This window comes from Oenanthe melanoleuca, chromosome 1 (genome assembly GCF_029582105.1).
Source record: "Oenanthe melanoleuca isolate GR-GAL-2019-014 chromosome 1, OMel1.0, whole genome shotgun sequence".
NCBI classification, from domain to species: Eukaryota; Metazoa; Chordata; class Aves; order Passeriformes; family Muscicapidae; genus Oenanthe; species Oenanthe melanoleuca.
The window spans coordinates 51328936-51346174 of NC_079333.1; the positions used below are offsets into that span (position 1 = coordinate 51328936).

General features: G+C 43.4%; 1 protein-coding gene across 1 annotated transcript in view; it reads right to left on the reverse strand.

The window, feature by feature from the left end:
• The window catches only part of WDFY2 (WD repeat and FYVE domain containing 2), a 65608-nt gene extending 50292 nt beyond the window's left edge, over nt 1-15316 (reverse strand). Inside the window, exon 1 of the mRNA XM_056498032.1 lies at nt 15026-15316. Coding sequence (XP_056354007.1) covers nt 15026-15162 — 137 coding nt within the window. The 5' untranslated portion in view covers nt 15163-15316. The remainder of the gene's footprint in view (nt 1-15025) is intronic.
• Nucleotides 15317-17239: the final 1923 nt, after the last annotated feature.

Here is a 17239-nt window from a genome sequence, read left to right on the forward strand (position 1 = left end):
TTGACTCAAAATATGCTTCTCTCAGTCTATGGTTAAAATTGCTGTTTCTACAAGATTTTATGAAATGAAGGCCAAGTAGAATTTCTATGTATGTTCAAAGTAAGACAGTGCAACATTGTGGTACAGTAAAAGGAGCAGAGTTTGTAGAAAAATACAATAAAGATTATTGAACAACTCTTATGCCCCGGGTATTCCAGGCATACATGATTTAAAGGAAATTTTGTTGCTTTCTCAGTCCTCTGGTGCCTTAAAAAGCAATCATAATCTTATAACAACTCAGGATTGGGTTAAAATACTATGACACCATATCTTCAGTATCAAAGGACCTGTATCAGAGCATTTCAGAAAAACAATCTTGAGAACAGTTAAAGCAATATTAAAAATTAAACAATAAACGTTTCATTGGAAACACAAAAGGCTCCTACAACAAGGCACTCCACACTAAGAAGTTTTCTTTTCTGTACAAGGAAAAAAAACTAGAATATATAAATTCCTCCACAATCCCAGAGGGAACAATAACATACTGTGGAGGACAAGTCAAGTCCAACAATCCTTGCCACTGGAAAGCCTGGCTCCATGACACAAAACCCAGCTTAGCAACTTGGGCCAAGCTCAGGAAGAGAAAGAGAACACAACTGCCACAGGGCAGCACCATGCCAAAGAGTATCAGAATAACGATGCTACATCCAACAAGTATTTTCTGACTCTGTTGCTGCCCCATCCCAATTACTGTGGCAGCGACAGCTAAGGGAAATCTATCATCCTTGTGCAGCTATACCTGCACTCACTCCTCCAGTAATCCAAGTATCACCTGTCCTTTTGAAATGCTCAGCTGATCCCACTCACAAGGTCAGAAGCAAAACTCTCAAGTGACAGTGGAGCAGGATGAAACCAGTCACGACAATTTTGCTGTTTGTTTGCATACTGAAGCAAAAGGAAACTACTATTTCTTCCTAACAGGAGACACATCACTGTCCCCAAAACAGTGGGTAAAGGAGAAGAAAAAAAGAGAAGGACTGAAATACTGTGTGAATCATCCACCAGATACTCAAATGGAAACAGCTTGTACAAAAACAGTAAGATTATGGAAGAGACTCTCCACAAGACTTTGCACCACCAACACCTTTAACTTCTGTTAAAGGTAAACTGGACAAGGCAGAAACACCTATGTGATAGATACAGAACAAGATCTCTAGCTATAACGTACTTTCTACTGAAAATGGCTTTGAAGATTAATTTAATTATTGTGCCTGAAGTTTCCTTGCCTTTTTTTAAGGTAGAGGAGCTCACAAGCTATTGAGGCAGCCCACAACTACCTCAGGCAGAAACTCTTCATAGTTTCTTTGTGCCATCAACAGTTTTACTAGAAAATGGAAGTTTCTTATTTTCTGTCCTCCTTGAAGTTTTAATACAACCTACAAAACATATTAGAGTTTTCTATAATCATTTGGCAGCAATACCAAATGTATGGGCAGAAAACTGCTTGGGGTAAGGTCTGTGACCACTGTACATCCAACTTATTTCAAGTATTTTAAAGTCACGGCTAAGGCAAGACAGATAGGCTAGAAACACCATCAGCCCTTTCACTGGCATTCCTTACCAGTCCTCATACACAAAATCTACATATTTTTAACTTCAGACCTTATTCTCATATAACTCTGAACTCAACTCATTTTCTTCTACAGACCTTTTTCTTATACAACACTTTTTCTCATAAGCCTCTCTGTTAATTCTGTACAACTCTGTCTCCTTATCTTTTAGGCCTCTCTGTTAATTCTGACTCCATTCTCTTATTAGCACCTTGTACTGATTCCTTTACCTATGAGTAGTTTCCATGGCTCTGGTTCCTTCTATCTTCCTGCATGGCTGGCTAGTCCAAACTCTCCCTGTCTCAGCCTCCCAACTCTGGACCGTCCCTCATACAACATATTCTTACCTTATCCGTCCCTTAAGTCACTACGTGTCCCCTGGATCTTCACAGCACAGCCAGCAGCCTTCTGATCTCACTGCATCTCCAGCCTCAAGTGCCTATATGTGTGGTAGAAGGCTGGCCTATTCCTTTAGACTCTCTAGACTGATTGGCAGGGCACAGTTTTTTCTTCTTTGGTAATCAGCACAGCTGCAAGTTATTGGGGAAGATACCCTCCTGCACTGCCCTAGCTCTCCACATTTTAAGACTTGAAAGGAGCACAAATGTCATTTTTATGACTTTTTGAAGATGTAATGCTCAGCTAAAACTTCACAGTAGAGGGTCTCTGGACTGCCCTGATCTTCAGGCTGTGCTCTAGATTTGAATGTCCCTGATGAAGAATTCTCTCTTCAGCACCTAACGTCCAACTGTCTGTGTTTCAGATGCAGATGATTGGTGACTTGTATTTTAGAACTGGTCATTACTACAGCTTAGCACAGTTCTATGGCTTCAAAAATACAGGACCAAAAATTCTATATGGCCTGAAACGGTGAAGGGACTGTCACACTTACTAGAGCAAAGCTGGGTACTTTTATTGGCAGGCCCACTGGAAGGATGCCACCCTGGGATGGTGTAAGCAGGGAAGGAGCTGGCATGCAAGGAAGCATTCATGTCCCAGCTCCTAGACCTACAGGACATGCAATGCTCTGCTCAAACTGGCCAAAGATACATCTCTGGGTGTCAGAAACAAAGGCTCATGGAGAAAACATACCTAGGCAGCTACTGAGGAATGCCAGAAGATGTATTCACATTGGTTACAGCTACGATGGTTGTGCCTCCTGTGGTGCAGGAAGTGAACACAGATATCTAACTGGAGAACTTGGCCACAGAGGCCATGAATGCAACTTCAGTGCTCCAGCTGGGTTCCAGCCCTGGCTGCAGCCCTGCAGGTCACTGGCCAATGTCACACACAGAAATCTGGCAAGCACATGCATTTCTGCTCAGCACAGGGGCCCTGGGAGATCTGTCCTCCTCTGGACATCTGGTTGAAGTTATCTTAAGAATCTCAAACTACTTTGGTCTCAAATTCAGTTTTTTTAAACTTACTGTTACAGATCTCCAACCACCAGAAATGTTTACAGGCATGACAGTTTCAATTGCTGTGTCTTGTTTAAATCAGTGGCTTAGTTGGTTTGTTTTTCTTCTTTAAATCACAGAACCAATTTGCTGTAGGCAATCCTCTCACCAGGAGGAACAGCCACATTAGCTGGGTGCTCCAGAGATGTGAAACACACCTACACTAATAAGTGGCACAGGCCTGAGACCAGCCTTTGGCAAAGAGGCCACTTGGCAGGGAAACCAGCAGCTGCATCCAAGCTATGTACTGGGAATGGTCCCTGGTACAAACTGACTTCCAAACTCTGTATTATGGGCACTGTCTGATGCTGTGCAAATTGGCTCATGGCAAAAACAGTGCCTGATACCAACAGCTAGACACCACAGCCAGCCAGATCCCTGTGCTTGAAATATACTCTTGCACTACTTAATTTATTGGAAATACAGTCACTATAGCTACTGGCCATGGGTTCAGCTGCCTGTTTCTCACAGCTGTTCATGGAGGCATTAAAAAAAGGAAACAGACAGTATTGATCCCTGTATACACCAACCATCTTGTGCAATACTGGGCTTGTCTAAAAGACAGGAAAGTGAGACCAACAAGGGGTTTGCTGCCTATCCTCACAACAGCTTTTCTTTCTTGTGACATTGTATGGCACAATAATAACTCAAAGTGGTCCATATTTTCCCATTTCCCCTCCTTCATTTTTATTAGCCTGAGGTCCATATAATGGCATTGGTCAGTAATTGAATGAACACCATTTTTTGGCTTGAAGTTATTGTACACAGCAATAAAGGGAAATGAAACTCAAAACAAAAAGATGACCATTGCCAGGATAAGGCTTCAGAATATCACAACAACCAGCTTGCAAATTAGGAGCTTGCCTTCAAACACAGGCAATATCATTTATTTCTGGAAAAATACCATTGAGTCTGAGGTGTCAATGCATGCACACACATCACTTTTTGAAACCACTGTTTGCACCTTTTAATCCACATGCTAAACACAAACACAGATCACTAAGCAATTACCCATGTCATTTGCTTTTCCTATCTCCAGGATTTTTATCAAAGTGGTTGTTTATCTACTTCTCCCATATCATTTTATATACAAAACATTTGCCTACACAAGGTTTTGTGCTTAACAGCTGTATAACAGTTACACTTCTTTCTAAAAGAATTTGACCCTAAGAACCATGTAAAAATATCTGTGTCAATAAAGAGCATGTGAACACAAGTTCAATTTTAGACCACAGGAAAGACCACAGGAAACAACGACTGAGGCAGATCAAGCTGTTGGTCAGGTTTACCCATGCTCCTCTTCGGTGACCTCAGTAATTTCAATCTTTGGGCCATCCATTCAGGCGTGTTCACACTTCATAAAAACCAGGCTACAATGTTCATGCCTGCTTCCTTGAAGAAGAGGTCTTAGGTCATAAGGTTTTTAGAAGAACAAATACAAGCTGTGATCAAAAGGGTGCTGTGGACGAAACTAGTTGGGGATAGCGACTTTTTGGCTTGGTTTCCTGATCACAAAAACTTATTAAGGAAATCCTCACCAGGCTTCTCTCTCATCTACTAAAGAATGAAGAAAGGAGGGAAAGAAGGAGCAAAATCGCAGTTCTGAGGGATTGTGAACAGAGGAAATTTCAGAATTCAGCTGAAACTCATGCATTTTTCAGCCACTACAGTATGTATTTTTTTAAACAATCAGTACATTCATAGCTCCCTTTCCCTACTGCTTTCTCTGGTATATAATACAGGTTAGCAACAGTATTTGTGGAAGAGCTTATTGCTGGAAACCAAAGGACAGTGACCAACAGCATTCACAGCATTTCTTGTTTAACAAAAAACCCCCTACCCTTACTTTTCATCTTCCACTCCAAAACCAACACTTTGGAACCTGAATTAGTGGTACAAGCTACTGAGGGATTTCCTCCCTTCCCCCTGTCTTGTGCTCCCCAACCATATTAGCAACCATAAAGAGTGTGCAAAGGGGAAGATGAAATGCCAAACAACAGAGGTCTCAAATATTCTCCCAGAGCAAAGCCTGCAGCTGGGCAGCCTTTAGAAATCCTGCCTGCAGAACAACTGAGAAAAGATCTCTACAGCAGCCCATCCCAACATGGCTCCTCATCTGCTGGTGCTTCACAGCTCAGACTGCCATGGTACACCAAGCATCACAGCAAGCTCTCTGCAAGTTTATGTGCTTTGGCCTCTTGGCTACAAATAAACTTGGCAACAACAGGGATCAGAGTGTGAAGCTGGAAGTTCAGTGTTTGTATGAGTCTGTCCCTGCTGGAAACCTGGCAGGATCATTTATCAGTTAATATTTTCAAAGCATGATGATGGATTAATTTATTCCCACTCATTTACTGGCAGTTAGAGAAGTTACCAAGAAGAGATTAGTTTATGAAGTCTGATTCATTTCCTGAAGGGAAGAGACTAAATTCTTCTGCAGAAATGGATAAGTGCCTATACATTGTGTAACCAACCCCTGTATGTCATACACTGAGCTAAGTGTAGTGGTCTACCACCCATTGCAGCTGATATCTTCCTACATGAGCTGATTTCCTTGCTTACTCCTGCCTGAGGGAATCCAGCAGAGGTCCATTCTTAGCTGCCAATGCCAACTCATGCAGTCTCAAAAACTTCAGATGTAACAGAACTTAGAAAACTTGAGGTAATATCAGACAGCACTGAAAGTCTCGGCTGCTAAGGCTGCACACACAAGCATGGGCAAGGCTTTGGTAGACCCAAAAACCTCTTTTTAGGCTGAATTTAGTCAGTTGGTCTGACTGAATGGGACATATGTCTCAGCGGAACAGAATAAAACACGTCACTTGACTGCTGCAAAAAGTATTAACTTCTTAATTTCAGTAATTAAATAACATCAGGGGACAAAGTGAGAGGTGTCAATTTTGATTTGACAGATATGTTCTCTCTTCACTCTCTGCCCTCAGCACAACTAACACTAAGACTGCTTTAGTCCTCTTTTCCCCATGTTAGTACTACCACACTGCCCTACTTAGATCCCTAGTTTTTATCAGTATTTGCTTCTGCCTATGCTAAAGTAAATTGTTCCCATGGCAGATTAAAAGCACAGAGAACATTCATCTCTACAAGACAAACACAGCACTATTCAGCAGAGACCCTTTCACCTCCCACTAAGCTCCTGGCCAGGAGAAAGCAGGCTATTCTGAGGCCTGATTAAGGATTCCTGTGCCACAGGAGTCTGAAGCAACAGGACCAACACGACAAGAACAGGCACAAGGACTGTATACCTGATGCTGGAGAACAGCACAGGCATGACCTCTCCTGCTGGACTTCCAGTAGCTGCAGAAGGGTAATCATCCCTTGACAACTGCTTATTGTTGGTGGAGCTTCTGAAAGAGCAAGTGAAGTCAAGGCATAATTCCTAAATCCAGATAAGACATGTAGAGGACCTCCACTGCCATCAAAATGCTGCAGCTGCCTTTAGCCAGCCCTGCATGCAGCAAAAGCTAGGCTGGACAACAGGCTATGCCCTTGTCATCAAAGCTGAAAGCATCTCCTTGGAAATCTACTTTCATTCTATCCAACAGAACGCACATGGTGCTGCAAAACATGAAGCCTTTGAAATGTCAATTTGAGCCACTCATGTGCTCTAGCAAAACACAGAGCTGAGAGGAGGGGCCGAGTTTCTCTGTATCTGATGGGAAAAAGGAATGGGGTATGGGAATTAGAAAATACAGCTTAATAACACTAAGGATCAAGGAGAAAATTATAAAGTAGGGATAATTTGGCACATAAGCAAAATGACTGCAAACTTTTAGGCCCCAAAGTATTCCACAAGGCAGATGCACCTCCTGCTTAAGAATACAATTAAAGCTTTATTTGCTATTATAAGTGAATTTGAAGCCAAAGGTAAATTTACCACATTTGCACTCACTGCTGGAGGTGCAAAATCTCATTATCTGTCACGTTCTCAACATAGGCAAGGATTTTCTGTCCATACCCCTTCCAGACAAAGCACTGTACTTGTTCTATCACCTGAATCTAGATAATTCAACCTGATGGCAAAATAGGCCACTTCGCATTAGGACAGCCTTTACTCAGATTTCTCTCCACAGGACTCAACTCCTAAGGAAACCATGATTACAGATCTGTGAAGGTCAAAAGCATTGCTTTCTGGGGCTAATCGATCACTACTGTTATTGCAAAAACCTGCTAATCACATTGATCTTTCACCTCACAGTAGGAGGAAATGGTACAGGACTTGGAGAAGAAAAGACAACATTAGACAAAACTTTGCAGTAAACTTGGCAGCAGAACAGGAGTGCTTTCTACCCAGAACTGTGCTTTGGCAGCGCCTTCGATTCAGTGCTCAAAACCTTAAGAGTTCCCTGAAAAACTTAAATTAAGTGGTGAATACACATGATGTGACAAGCAAAGCCCATATGTTCGAAGTCTGGCCAAGGTTAGTTACACAACATTATTTCCTGCAGCCTGACTAAGAGAAAAATTGAAACACCACATTTTTTAGCCCAGCCTCCACAACTGTTCTCCCTCTCATGAGGATGAAGGCAGTATGTTGTCCATCTCAAATTTTGGCACAGTCTAATTTATAAAATTTATTATTTGTTTTCTGATAGCCCAATATAAATTTTGGCTATTATTTATGGGCAATTTTGAGCCATCAGGCATGCAGACTGTGACACATGAAGAACCCCAAGAGAGGCAGATGGCTTTGTGATTATGCAAAGGTCCCTGCCTGGAGGGTTGCCTGGTAAACTTGCCCTCTTCTGCTGCTTCTTTCACAAAACTGTCCCTTTCCTTCTCCAGGCTTGCTCCAGCCACTCACCCAAACTGCTTGCAAGGGTACCTTCAATTCCTGTATGGATGTTTGTTTTACAATTTTCCCATTTACATCATTTCTTTACCTCATATAGTTTAAATAAGGAAGCCTCATTTTCTCTTTCCTGAAATGTCCCATGCAGGATAAATCTCTGTTGAACAGGATGTGCCCTGCTGTATGTGCCTATTCTCAATACTCCATGGCTGCTGCTCCTATTCCTTCCCCATGGTGCCCCATCCCATCCTGCCACATCCAGCAGTGCATGGCTGCATCCATCACTCCTCATACTGTATTTAGAAGGGAAACAGCTGTGTTTTTACTTGCTTCTGGTCTTGCAATATACTGCATTATGGACTACTGCAATTCTTACCAAATCTCTGGGCAAATACATACAGATACCAGAAGTTTTATACAAATCCACTCATATTTGGGCAGTGTGTGATGAAGCAAAAAGAGCAAAGCAGTGTGAATAATCTTTCAGAGCCTGAGAGGTTACAGTGCACAAAACACAGTGATGCACAGAAGACACTTGTACAAAAGCCAGTTGCTCCCCTTAGGGCATTGCTCATCATTTAAGAAGCTTTTACAGCTCCTGAGCACAGAAGCACCAACACAGTGCCTGCATTATGCCCTCCTACTCTTCTTTCCATTGATCTCTGAGCTGCCAAGTATTTTCTGACTTCTCTCAGGGCTGTAACAAACAGCATTATACAAAACTTGTGCCACTTTTGAGCAATTCTCTCCCATATAGTATCACACAGTTAAAAGATGTTGCTGGGAAACCTATGCACAGATCAGTGTTGGCAGATACCATGCAGGCACCAGCACAGCTGGAGAGAGGGAAAGAAAAGAGTCTGTTTCAGTAAACAAAATACTATAAAGTAGCTCAAACAAGCTACTGACATATTTCTATTGTGCTACAATGTCACACGCTATTCAGGACCTTCAGTCTGCTAAGTGACCCACAATGAAAGGTCAGCCTTATTTAAATAGCTCAGTAGCTTCAAAACTGCTGCAATTCCTTCAGTTTAAGATATTGCAGCCATTTTGTGTTGCAGCATCACTGCCTCCTCTAGACATCTCAATCTTGAGGAGAAAAACCAGCAAGTTTCCTGCATTTTTAGTTACATGCCATCTCTGTACTGCATGGACTCCATAACTGGCCTTTGTTTTTCTTCCAGGGTCCACAGGCCACACACAGAGGTGGCATTGTGCAGTTCCCTCTTGGCGAGAAGCACTCTTCAGCTGCAGAGCTGGAGAGACTGCAGGGGAAAGTCACCAAGCCTGACGGACACACTGATGAGAGAACCAGTCTCTGTGTAAGCAGATGCCAGGGAAATTAAGATGGGGTCAGGGAAGACAAGCAGAAAAATGAGAACTGGTTAATACGGGAAGCAATGCATCATCCCGAAACTTGCTGTAACTCAAGAACACTGTTCAGCAACAGGCAGAAAAAGAGGCTACCAGGAGGCAAACAGAAGGTGTATTAAGTAGCTCTTCTTATTCCAAACAAAGCTAGTAAGATAAGATATATTCACCCACATCTTTTACAGAAGGAATAATCTCTAAAACACAGAGGGGAGTAAAAGACATTGCACCTCTAACTTAAAAGGCTCGAGCACCTAAGGTTCCACTCTATTTCACTGCCCAACTGTGCTGCTGAAGCTGGGTCTATCCAAACTGTGGTTCAAGTGTCACATCTGAGCACATTTATGCAGCTGTCGCCTCGCAGTTAACACATGAACTTAATGCAACTGCAGGAGCTTCCTCAATCTGTGCATTGACCTAGTAGTTTCAAGATAGCTCAAATCAGAGAGATGTGACTAAATGCTTGTGTTTTAAATCTTTAACTGACACACAGGAGGAGAGCATCTTAAGGCAAAGGATCCACAAGCTTGGACAAACTTCAACAAGCGGCAGAAAGTGGCACAGAGAGTTAAAAAAGCACAACATTGCAAGGTCTCCCACAAGTTACTAAGTGGAGTTTATCACTCCCAACAAGCACTCAGCAACATGTTTTACGTGCTTGTCTCCGATTTTGGCATCTCAACAGGATACATGTTAGTCAAATCAGGAACAATTACTTTTCAACTCTGCAACAATGTCTGATTCCAAGTGCTTTTGGATCTTCTGTCTTGTCTCTTAAGCCTCCTGCCAGCATCCGCTTCTTCCTCGCAAACAGCCAGCACTAACCTCCACCCTGACCTTTATTCCAAACACACACTCATCAAATGACAACATATCCAAAAAATTTAGTTAAAAAAAAAACCAAACAAACAACCAAAAAAAAAAAAAAAAAACAAAAACAAAAAACCAGCAACCAAACTGCATCTACAGCACTAGGTCTCTTTAATTCCTATGAACGCTTTCACTGGTGACTGATGTTTTTATCAAAATTTAAAGAACCTCCAGGCAGGAACAAGTCCTTTTACACTTGTGAAGAGCATCCACACCTTCTGCATTGCTTGAGCTACTGCTCATGCTGCAATCACCTGGGTGTGAAACCTACAGGCTTAGACTGATAAACATATACAGACAGCATCAAAATCAGTTCTCACAGCACCTGCACTTCTGCTGCCAGCCAACAGCCACACGCAAGGCAGAGCAGACATCAGTGATGTAACCCTGTGCTTAGATAAGAATTACAGACCTGTACTGCAACCACACTGCTGGACAAAGCAATCACTTTCTACCACTCCACCACAGGAGAAAGGAAACTCAGTTTACCATGGGGCCACAGTTCCTTGCATCCTGCCCTGATGCAGCACTGTTGGAGAAGATGAGCAAGACAGCACTGTGTGAAGAATCCCTCCTTTCCACTAGAGCTTTTTCACAGGCATGAACTGTGACACTGGATGCTCAGTGTTCTGGATCTGGACAGAAAAATCACAAGGAGAAAAAGATTGCTTCTGATATACTTAAGGGTGGAAAGACCACAGTTCTCCATGTTAGAAGTCATGTCAGCACAAAGCCAAAGACAGCTCCCACATTTCTGTCACATATGCATATTCCCATTCCTAGTACACTGTTAGTTTAGCAAAGTGATTTTCACTTATACAAGATGCATGTTAAGTTGTCATGCCCCCTAAAACACCTGCTAGTTAGCACACCCAGAATATAAGCCTTGGACAACAGCTGAAGTGCACATCTGTATTTAAAACCCTCACACTGTAAACCAAACTTAGCAATACAAGCTCTGCACAGTTTTCTTTATGTGAGATAAAGACACTAATAAGATAAGCTGTCTGGGCTCACTGTTTATACATATGAAGAAGCTGAGACATCTGAGTTTAAAAAGAACTTAAGATAATACAAGATAATGAAGAAGATAAAGGTCTCTACTACCTTAATATAAAAAATTAAGTAAAATTTTAAAAGCTATGGGATATAGGAATAAATATATTTTTCCTAAGTCTTGTCACCTTCTAAGAGACTAGAATGGCCATTTTTTAAAATAAAAGGATTTTGACAATTTTCAGATGACTGTGAAAACTTTTACTTCTTGTGAGTACTTCACGGAGAACAGTTCTTGACTGCAACACCAACATTTAGAAGGTCTGTAGCACGGAAATGAGCACAGAACTCCCACCTACAAGATGGCACAGACCAGAGCTCATAATTACCAGGAAAGCTGTGAAATTAATATTTAATAATTACCAGCCCCTGTGAAAGTTTTCCTCCCTCGCAATCCAGCTAGTGGTAAAAAAAGAGGGCTATTGGCAAAGGGCAGGTTTAGCAGGAGGACAACCAGCCCCTCCTGCCAGTCTCGGGTGAGACAATCTGTCAGCACACGGGAGACCCAGCTGAGTTAGCACTCACAGCACCAGCAGCCTCTTGAGAAACACACAGGTGTGCCAGCAGCGAGCAGAACTGCTTGCACTGAAAGCTGGGTGACTCAGTGCACTTGTCCCACTGTATCCCATGCTCAGGTAAGATTAATAACAATAAATCTCCTCTGGAGCACAGAGTTAGATATGTCTGAACTTGACATGCCAGTGACCTACTTTTCAGACATGCCCAACATCCACGTCTCCTTCTGAAGGCAACAAAAGATAATTTTGAAACGGTAGAACATGCTTTTAATACTGAGGAAGCTGATTACAACTTTGGATCAGCTGTGCACATTAGGAAAATCCCACTATAGCTTCACATGAGCATACAATACTGTGGATCACTCAAGTCTCTAAATGTTTTTCTATATATGTCTGTTGATTCAATATGTTTGCTGGCAGGGAAAGAACATGGAGGAAAGCTAGTAACTTCTTAAAGTCCTTCTGCATTAGACTTATACATTCCTGGATATCAAATTTTGACAGTACTTTAACTCTCAGCTGTCTAGACAGGTGCATCCTTTTTTCTTTTAGAAGAAAAACACAGAATACCTCATCCTTCCAACGCATACCAGCTGTACTGTAGATACAGGCTCAGTCTATTTTGCCCACATATAGAATCAGAAAACCCACCAAGATTAGGACACAATGAACATCACTCAATTACCATGAGTGACTAGGATTCATAAGAGAAAAATCTGTGTCAATCTTCTGTAGAAATGACACACACTAAAAAGGAACTCCAACCTTGTTGGGTATACAAAGTTTTGAGAATTTATTTAAATACGTAGACGCATTTCCCCCCCAACCCCCAGATTCCTTCCTCCCCCGCTTTGTCTTTCTTTATGAGGAATAACCACACTCTCTATTATTAGATAGTTTTCATTTTATTTCTTACAATATATGCATGTATGTGCTAAACATGCTGGGCTAATATAATCCACCACTATGTCTGCAAGCTGTACCTAAAACCACTTTTGTGTCTTTTAAAACCAGATAACAACACTGGTGCCATATAAAATTGAGACCAGAGACCAAGCTAGCTCCTGCTTTTAAAGATTTAGTTGTATAGAGCCATATCATGCAACAAAGGAAACCTTTAAAGTGGTACCTAGCTGTTTTGTATGCAAAGACTACCAGCAACTTCAATAATGATGTGTTCAGCCATTCATCAGCAAAGCAATTCCTCCTTCACCTACAGAAGATGTCCCAGCCTGAAGCAAATGCTGGAGATGGCAAGTCATTCCAGCTGAAGTTCCCTGGGGAGGTTTCAGAACATTTTCCTCATAGGGGCAGTGCATACTATAGGCTGGGAAATGTGGACAAAACTCACTCATTTGTTTAACAAGTAAAGTAACAGATAACATCTCTATAATCATCCTTAACAGTTTCTATGAAGCTATAAAAGCCCTCCACATTCCAAGGCTATTAAACAACCATGTCAACACTGACAGAGGAAGGCAGGTCCAAACAGGAAAAAGTACCATAAGGATCTGCACAAGCCTAATCATAATATGCAGGTATTGAATGTCTGGCAAATTATGCTTTCACCCCAGGTAGCCTAAAACGTGCTATTCCTACCAAGTCAGTTTTAGACTCTTAACCTTTTAATTACAATAAAAATGCTAATGCAACCAGAAAATGAAAGAAAGACCCATCAACCAACATCTTCATGCCTAAAGAAATAAAAAAAGGCAGGCTTGTAGCATGTCAAGGATGCTGCAAACAAGCCCCGAAAGCAGGCACATTACCTGGTTAATTCCTTTGAACAGAAAACAGCCTGGGAACCCTGGACTTTCCTAGTGTGAAACTCCTGGCTCCTTCTTCAGTTTCTTGAAACTGAAATCTCAGTCACTAGTGAAAATAAAGGTGTCTCATCAATCCCTTTCCCTATGTAGAAATATCAGCCTGGAGCATCAACCTGTTATCAACGATTAAAGCTACTTATTTTTACAAAGGTGAGGGAAGATGCCGAGATTGAGAGAGACATCTATATGAGAGGAAATAAATTTCAGGAATACCTTCTTACAGGTAAAAACAATTGGCTAAGTAAGCCTAACAAGCTACAATGAACCAAAACAAGCTGAAGCTTTATTCAATGTCACATTAAATAAATAAAACATGTGAAGACAATAACATTTTGAGCACATAATAATGCAAAACTCTACTTAAAGTTCCTTTGACAGTATACTTGTTTTAAGTAGCTCAGCTCCTCTTGCTGCCAGGCATATGAGAGTTCACTTGGAGACCTCAGCTTAGGTGAACTTAAATGATCTTAAATTTGCACATATTTGACAGGTGAAAACTAAGTCGGAGTGAGGACAAAGACGAAAGAAAATAATGTCAGTTTTTCAGAAAGCTTGCAGAGACATAAAAGCAGACAACAGAACAACAGGCATCCATGAGAAGCAGTCCACCCAAATACCCGTGAGTATCGAAACATATTGACGTGATGATCAACAACATGTGTCTTTCAATCTTAGGACAAAGGTTACACCTGAGCTGCAAAGAAACCCTTAAAAATAACTATTTATGGACACCGCAAGAAAAATAAACACTTATTTTGAAATAAAAGATTTTTAAGATAGCATTTTGAAGCTCCAGCTGCAGACTGATCAAGTTTGAACTATTTCGGAAGAGACAGAGTTGCCTCTGGGCAGCCTCAGTCCCTGCAAAAGGGCCTGCAAGCATTCTCCTCCTTGGCAGCTTTTCAACACGGGATTTAACTCCGAGATCTTATCACTGATTCATGGTATTTTTAAACAATTACCAAGAAACGTCTGGAGAGGGGAAACGAGAACCAAAACTACTGTTTCAGCCAATGCCACCACAATCTTTAGGCAAGGTCAAAGATCTCCACACACCCCCCGGCAATCCTCGTGATGAAGGGGATCTCAAATCCCATTTTACCCAGGCTAAGAAAAGTCACTCAAGTCCCGCAAGTTTCATCGGCGCCCCAGCCCGGTCACTGTCCTGATGCACAGAGCAGGGGAGGAGGAGGAGGAGGAGGAGGAGGAGGAGGAGGAGGAGGAGGAGTGGACACTATGCTGGAGACCGCTGCCCCAGGCTCCTTCCCCTCCAGGACGCGATGTGTCTGCCCAAAGCACTGTCCCCATGCTGCACCACCCCACCTGGAAGGCTTGCCGGGCTCCGGCTGGCGGAGTCTGCAGTCGCACGGGGATGCTGGTGGTCTGCCTCCACCACCCGCCGCCGGTGATGCCGGCGATGGGAGGCACCGGCCGGGACCCCGCGCCCGGGCCCAGCACTGCCTCCATCAGCGGCGGGAGCTGGCAGACCACCGCCGCGGCCGCGCCGCACACCCGCTCCCGGTACCTGTCTTCGGAGACGCTGATGACCCCGTCCTCCTTGGGCACTATCGCTGCCATGTTCACCACCTCCTGCGAGCCCTCCACTTTGTTGAGCAGGAGGGGCTTGCGAGTCAGCGCCTTGGGCTGCGGCTCCGCCGCCATGGGGCCGGCGGGCACCGCCGCTGCCGCCGGAGGAGGCTGCGGCCGGGGGAGGGAGGGAGGCGGCCCGCACTGCCGAGCCGGAGGAGGGACTTGCCGGAGCCGGGCGCTCCCCGGGAAGCAGGAACAGCGCGGCGGCGGCGGCACCGCCCCTGAGCGGGCAGGGCCGGGCGGGGCCGGGCGGGGCCGGGCGGGGCGTGGTGCTCTGAGGGGCGGGAAATGGCGGCCTCCCTCCGCCATCTCGCAGAGCGGGGCTGTGGAGCCGCGCCTTCCCCACGGGAAACCTGCGGTCCGGCGGAGGTGCGAGCGCGCCTCTGCTGCCAGGGCCGCCCTCCCAGCGCCGCCGGCTCGGCCCAGCGCCAGCCCGGGCAGCGCGTCCCTCTCCGAGCCCTGCCCGGCTCCGTCCCGCACCGCTGTGGACGCCCGCCGACAGAAAAACGCCGCGCGAGTAACGATTATACAGAATTGCTGCGAAACTAGCTGCATCCCTCTGTTCGCATTTTCCTATCTTAGTTTTTCCCGAGACTGAAGGTAAACGTGGGATGTCTGCCGCTGCATTAGACAGGGACGCTGGCAGGCAGGGCTGTGCCGCGGCGCCAGCAGCAGTTCTCTTTCAGAAAGAGACTTGTCCCTTATTCCTAAGGGAAACACAGCAGACTTCCAGCAGCTCGTTTTCATCAAGCGGCTTCTTTTCACTCACTTTTCCTGACAGATTCATTGAGCTCCAAGAAAGTCAGATCACTTGCCCAAAGCTCTGTGCTGAAATCAGTGAACAGGCAGCTTCCTCCCGAGGCATATGCCAAACTTTCATAATCTGTCTCGAAAGATTCTGGAAAATCATGCTCAGTGTCTGAACTGCTGTCCTACGTTGCAGAAGTTGTCAGCAGATTGGAAAGCGCTATTTCAGCTGTAACTTTAAATTTACCCACACTAAGCCCAGAACTGAGCAGCAGTTCTCGTAAAAAAAAAAAAAAAAAACAAAAAAAAAAAAAAAAACAAACAAACAAAAAAAAAAAAAACAAAAAACAAAAAACAAAAAACAAAAAACCAAGGTATGAAAAAATCCAAGATCAAATTAATTCTTTCTCCAGGAGTAGAACACAGCAGCATATACAACAGAACAAATCCTGATTGCCCACTCACGCTTCTGTCGCCTATGTAGTAGGCAGAGGCAACAGAGGAAAAATAAAGTCAATTCCTTGTGACAGAAATTAAATTTCACCTTGTTTAATAATCTCTGTTCTGCTAAACAAACAAACAGTGTCTGTAGGAGTACAGCAAGACATTTAAGCTTTCTCAACTAAACATGACAGGTCCACATGTGTACTGCAGAGGCAAAGGTCTGGTCAGCAACAGCTGGATTACATGAAATGAACATGCAGTCTCAGGCTATTTCCCTGAGGATATGTGATTGGACTAGTTAGTATATCTTCCTCAGAATTCTTAAAAGGGAGCTACTACTGAGGAGTCAAAGACCCACCTTCTTATGCCATGGATGATCCTGCAGTCCTAGGCTAGGCCTGCAGATAGAAATCCTTGTCTCACTACTTGGTGAGGTGTGAGGTATTTTTTGAAGATTGACAGACTTCTTAGTTTTCAGAATATATCTAAAAATGTATTTTAAATGAAAGTCTAGTAACTGGTACTGACCTTGCAGTAGTTTGCTCTCAAGATTAGGCATTGTGGATCACTAACAGATCAACAGGGGCTGAGTGGATGCTGGAGACAGGCTGCAGGCTCTTGGGAGACCCAGAATACATTTCCCAAAAAGGCTTTTAAGGAAGAAAGTAGTTGAGGAAATGAGTGTCTTGACAGGCAAAGATGTAGGTCACAGGACTGGAAGAAGGTCTTACATGTCTCCCAAAGCAGCTAGATTATCCTCAGTTGCCTACTGAAACATCACTCTTCCCTATTTATCTTGTCCAGGTCCAACTACTCCTTCAAGGTTTAAGACACTGTTTGGAGCAAAACACTGAAAGGCAGGCATACATTTTGTACTGAAGTGAAGTGATAAAATCAAATATATCCTTTATATAAATGGTTAGTCTTTGGAAATAAGTTACTCTTTGGGGAGAAAGGA